This window comes from Bidens hawaiensis, unplaced genomic scaffold, assembly GCF_021521415.1.
Source record: "Bidens hawaiensis isolate Kalapana, Puna unplaced genomic scaffold, B.hawaiensis_p1.1 tig00034685_1, whole genome shotgun sequence".
Lineage (NCBI taxonomy): Eukaryota > Viridiplantae > Streptophyta > Magnoliopsida > Asterales > Asteraceae > Bidens > Bidens hawaiensis.
Genome location: NW_027496017.1, coordinates 27,476 through 33,132, shown reverse-complemented (window position 1 = coordinate 33,132; position 5,657 = coordinate 27,476). Strand labels below are relative to the sequence as shown.

Sequence of the window (5,657 nt, the reverse complement as noted above, 5' to 3'; positions counted from 1 at the left end):
TAATGAACATGCGAGTTTGTTCTGGATAATGTTTCGTATTAATCCAATATGTTGTGGATTATATTAAAGTGCAATGCAGAGTTTCAGTTTAATGGTTTTGAATGAATGAAAATGCTAGCTTAAAAGTTAACTGCTGTTTAGTCATCTTTTAAAGTTTAACATATTATATCTAAATGGTTTTCAAAGATCTCTTTCAGTTCAATCTTTTGACAAACATTGTAAAATGGATCAAACAAAACATTTAAGATGTGATCTCAACATATGAAATCGTTGTTCTCGAATTTGAGATGATCATGATCTTGTGCAGTTGTTTCATTTACATTTTCCTGGTATACAAGTTGGTGATGACGTAACACACGCCAAGTGTTGCCAATGGAAATTGCATTTCTTTTGTCGAAGTTTGAAGATGCCACCATCGAAGTATTCCAGTTTCACTATGTCTCAGTATATTTGTTGCAGACTCTTGGATGCCATTTTGTTTACTAAATTTCTTTAAGATTGTTTTTTGCATGTGTTGAAAGCCACATTACTACCACTTGTGCTTAAAGGCAAGTAATATCAATTCATAACGCAATTTTACGTTTGATGAATTTTCCCCTAAGATACAACTATGCAACGTATGTGTAGACAACGGAAGATATTTTACGTATGGAAAGTTGCACTACTATGCAAAATATAAGCATATAGCCATGTGTAATCTCTTCCATCTTGCGTTTTAATATATCTTATAAGATGGCTATATGATGATTCACATAGCCGTGTATAATATATTGTTGGAAAATTCAGTAAAATATGATTTTCACCAACTTTGGACGCAAATAACTGCAGAAGTAATTATTCTTTGTTTGTCATCTATTATGTGGGAGTTTCGCAACGAACCAAATTTCCGTCCAAAATGAAGTTAAGATGAATGGTATATCATTGCACAATGTTGTATGGTTAAAAATGAACAAATCTACAAGAGACAAACCTTCCATTTTAACTCGTATCAAGAAACAAAATAACGATTTTGGTCACCATGTTATCGCAATTAAACCTTGTTAATTTGTCTTAGATTAATGTATTCAGTATATATTGTGTGGGATTAATAGGAAACTTTAGGACATAATGGAGGGCATATGCTAACTGTTGTATATTCTGTTGTATCACATGTTTTTTAGTTATGCGATCAAGTTTCATCAGTTACAAGTCAAAATTTAATAATCCAGACAACATAATAGCAAACAAAAACAAGATTTAATGGTCATTTGGCTTTCACTTCCACTTGCGACGGGTCATTTTCGTACGGATATTCAGGAGGGGCCCTCCACAGGCCCCACAAGATGATTACATGTACACCAAGAAGCAAAATGGATGAGTAGACAGTAGATGGAAAAACATTCCAACAGAACTCCACCCCTGCAAACAACAGCCTGCAAAACCATAATATAAAACAAGTCCCGTTTGAGTCCTAAATGAGAATTTATGGGTAAGTGGTGGAACGTTGATGGTTGGCTGACAATAACATACCTGACAGCCGTCGGGAAAGGTGTTCTCCATAAAAGATACGGTAAGCTATAGAAATACCTGCATAAAACAAATTCATTTTTATCCATTTTTATAAATTTTACAAACATATAATGTGGTAAATAACTAACTATGATTATGGAAACTATATTATTACATAGATAACTTAAAAAATTTTTAATAAACCAATTTAAGAGGTATTAATGCGTTTGAGCACGCATCGGTCGACTTTCAACCTATTTGACCATCTCGACCCATGTGACTCATTTCAATTTTTTTTTAGATCTTTTAGCTTAACCCACCAACCCGTTAGAGATATAACATAACTCAAAATCCCCTCATTTAATAAATCATATAATAAGAAACCGTATAATTTGAACAAACAAAATTAAATGTACTACATTGAAGCAGAAAAAAAAAAGAAAAGAACACGCTTACCAAGAGTAAAATTGGTAATGCAAAGACCGAGCACACACGATGCCAATAAAATTGCCAGTAAACATGATTGTAACAATATCTATATAATCAACCAACAAGTATTATTAGCAAATTTCCACAACCAATAAAACATGACACAAAATCAAAATACAGTATACTTACGCTCTTTTTTAATAATCTTTACTCCGGTGCTGGTTTTGAGCTGCATTTGAACAAATCTAGAACGCAAGAAAGACACTAATCCTCCCTCATGCCTACAAAAGTTTATAAATTTAAAACGCGCATTCATATGATATTTTAGTACTCGTTAACTGCATAAAATCTAATACTTACTTGCACCATCTATAATGCGCAAAAATCATAAGAAGCCCTAGATGAAGAACTAGTAAGATAATAGCAAACGTCTTAGACACAAAAACAGGCTCCGGGACAAATTTGAAGTTAACAGACCTGATAAAACGGAACAATAATATAATTTAGTAAATAAATTAAGAAAATCCGGTTTGTGTTTCATAATATTGCAAATTTATGGGGTTAGAAGGATACCAGAAGTGGATGAATACTCGCCCAAGATTGAAGGCTTTAGATATATATTCAATTGGATATGACAGCAAAAATGGTAAACCCACCAGAATCTGCATAATTCCAGAATATTATCACGTAAAATTAGAGTTGGCGATTTTGGTGCATTATTTAATAATAGGTTTGATTTAGAGGTGCGCATGAAACCGAAATAACTGGCTCGTAACCAAAAACAGACATAACCGAACTGAACCTAAACTGACGATCTGGTTTTATGTATTTTCAAAACCTAATTTCTGGTTCAGTTTTGCATGTACCAAAAACCGAAAAAACTGAACCGAATCCGAAAAAACCGACTTTTTTTATTGCATTTATGGATAATCATTTTTATTTTAGAATATTAAGTCATTTATAGGAAATAATAAATGGTGTAACCCAAATATTCTAGACCCGAATGTGTAATAATCAATTAATCAATAATCACAAAAACTTTAAAAACCTAAAGTTTCAGTCCCAAATGCATAATTTCAGTCCCAAATGCATAATTTTAGAGCTTTTTCGGGCCCAAAAACTTCAAACCCGGATGCAAAATCGAAACCGAATGATTTCTAGAAATCCGAAAACCGACCCATGCACACTCATAGTTTGATTTGGGTTAAAATTTATCTCAAAGAGGTCAAATGAGTCAAACTAAAAGACTATTATAAGGGAGATAAGTCAAATGGATCAAATTTGACCAAATGTAATTTAAAAGGCATAGTTGCATACACTCTACCAAAATAATCTATGCAAAATGCTAGATCAATGTTGTGAAAATATAGTTTTTGTAATCATATTTGACACACACACACTAACTATTTATAAAAAAGAATACTTGGACACATGTTGACCCGTTACATGAAATAAAGTATTCAAATGAAAAACAAAAAAAAACATTTGACATGAAAAAATCAGTAAAAAATAAGCACCTGAACTAATGCTGCACCAGTTAAAGCCGATATCACCCCGATAAAATCCATGGCCTGCATTAAAAATAATAAACTAAAACAAATAAACGATAGCTTGAGTAAATAAATAAAATGTATACATAATCGTTTCGTGTACCTTAACCATAAGAAGGAGCAATGGCGGAGAATAAAGTAACACATTCATCTTGACCGAAACGGCTGCACTGCAAAACCGAGTTGAATGCATATTAATTCTAAAAAGTAGCATTTAAAAATATTTTTGAATGGATAATAAAATACAAAAACCTGAAAATAATTAAGCTTAGATGCCATTTTTGATAAAGAAGCGGAACCAAAGAGGCGTGAAGAAGAGTCATAGCAAAACAGTCGTTGAAGAGGCGAAGAACAAAGATTGACTGCAATCTTTTGGATAAAGAAAGCAAGGTAAGGGCCCACCAAGGTAGCTGCAAACATATTAAAATTAAAATCCTAGAGTAACTATTAAATGCGCATCGAATTGTTTTTATTCTTATCCTACGCACAATTTGTCAATAACAGAAAATGTTCATACCACATCAGTCTTCACATAAATGAATAGCACTATTCCAAGATTCACAATGTATAGAAAGCCAAAGAGGATCTGAAATAACAAGAAATACAATCAGCCAGTGTCAAACTGTCAAATAGAACTGCAAGAGTTCATAAGAAAATGTTTTAAAGATCTATAGCTTCATAAAACTCATAGTAAAGATGGTATTCGCAGGTTTTCCTAATCACAAAAATCAAACACACTTGCAGTTCTAAAATACCAGTAAACAGACAGTCATCCCAAAACCGATTTACATTAATTTAATTCAACATGCTACACCTAGAGGTGCAAACAAGCTAAGCCAAGTTGGGCTCAGGCTCCCAGCAAGGATCGTCTATCTTAACGTGCTAACATGTTGAGCTCGGGCTCAACTCGTAAAAAACTCGAGCCAATTTGACAAATTTAACAAAAAATAACTTTACACATATTGATGTATATAAAAAGAAATGTATAAACTTTTAACATACACATAATTTATTATATTTATTACAATTTTGGTTCTACTTTTGAGTAATAATTTAAATATATCAAAATTTGGGCTTTAATCCATACAAGTCAGCTAAACAAGTCTAACGAGCCGACCCAAATACTTGACAGTTGACATGATCATGGTACTCTATAATGATCCAAAATGGCTAAGTAGAAATTTATATCATATTGTTTTGAGGACAAGTTCATCATTGTTTTCGGGTAAGCAATCAACCATAAAATGTTAGAAAATTGACCTGGGCAGGATAGACATTGCCTCCTGTAACATATTGTATCGCAGAGTATATATACAGAAAGCCTGCTGGATAAACCAAAGGTCCTGTATCACCTTTAAGGTTGCTGTAATCTCTTTCTCCTTCAATAAACCCATCAACCTGTTCAATTTTTAGTAGTGAATAAATTAATTACCTTTAAAAGAAAATTGGTAAATTGATCTTACCTGTGACATGTAAGCATCCCAATCAATCTTTGTATCTATAATCAATACAAAATTAAAGTATTTAATTACAGAAATATTTAATTGCTGAAATTGAATGAGTTTGTGATGAAATAAATTGCTTACATGGAACATAGGCGATAATGAGTGCGGTAAGTACGGCATCGGAGATAAGCAGAGCAAAAGCGAAATGGGTTTTTGGGTTTTTGTAAATCTTTTGGATGATGGTTTCCGATCTTCTGTTTGGTGGTTTACGGCTGCGTGCGGCGGCGGCGATCGCCATCGGACGGCGGTGGGTGGAAGGTTTTGCTGACCGGAAGATTGGTAAAAGTTGGTGTGGGAATTACAAAAACAGTCCTTCACTTTTTTCATCTTAAACATATGTTTGTAATGATTAGCTAATAACCGGTTAACGGAGTCATAACCGAGTTAACTTACTTAATCGAATCAAGTTATCAAACGTGTTTGGTCAAGTCATGAGCGATTTTGAAGTTTTGGTGTAACCGAATTAACCTAACCAAACGAATTATACATGTAACTTTTTTAAAATATGTGAGGTTGTTAGATCATAATTGTGTATTATTATTAGTTTAAAAATGTATAAATAAACATTCTTTCTTTTATATGTATATTAAATAGACATCTACGATGGATGTACGGTTCTGTCTTGGCATTGACTGTGACCTTCTTTTAGCTAGCTTCCTATACGTAGAAGGTTTGGCCTAAATTG

The 5,657-nt window shown here is 33.0% G+C and overlaps 1 protein-coding gene across 2 annotated transcripts; it reads right to left on the bottom strand.

Moving 5' to 3' along the window:
• Positions 1–815: 815 nt before the first annotated feature.
• On the bottom strand, positions 816–5,228 carry LOC143586498 (dol-P-Man:Man(5)GlcNAc(2)-PP-Dol alpha-1,3-mannosyltransferase-like). 2 transcript variants are annotated; one of them, XM_077068040.1, is made up of 13 exons: positions 5,054–5,228; positions 4,931–4,965; positions 4,728–4,865; positions 3,985–4,053; positions 3,720–3,877; positions 3,571–3,637; positions 3,435–3,488; positions 2,491–2,579; positions 2,278–2,394; positions 2,107–2,198; positions 1,945–2,023; positions 1,510–1,566; positions 816–1,412 (listed from the first exon to the last, which is right to left on the bottom strand). In XM_077068040.1, exons 1-13 carry the CDS (start codon positions 5,208–5,210, stop codon positions 1,244–1,246), a joined length of 1,281 nt encoding a protein of 426 aa, XP_076924155.1. In that variant the 5' UTR covers positions 5,211–5,228; the 3' UTR covers positions 816–1,243. The 2 variants fall into 2 exon arrangements, with proteins under 2 accessions (XP_076924155.1, XP_076924154.1); XM_077068039.1 differs by having other exon boundaries at positions 816–1,566.
• Between the last annotated feature and the right edge of the window lie 429 nt (positions 5,229–5,657).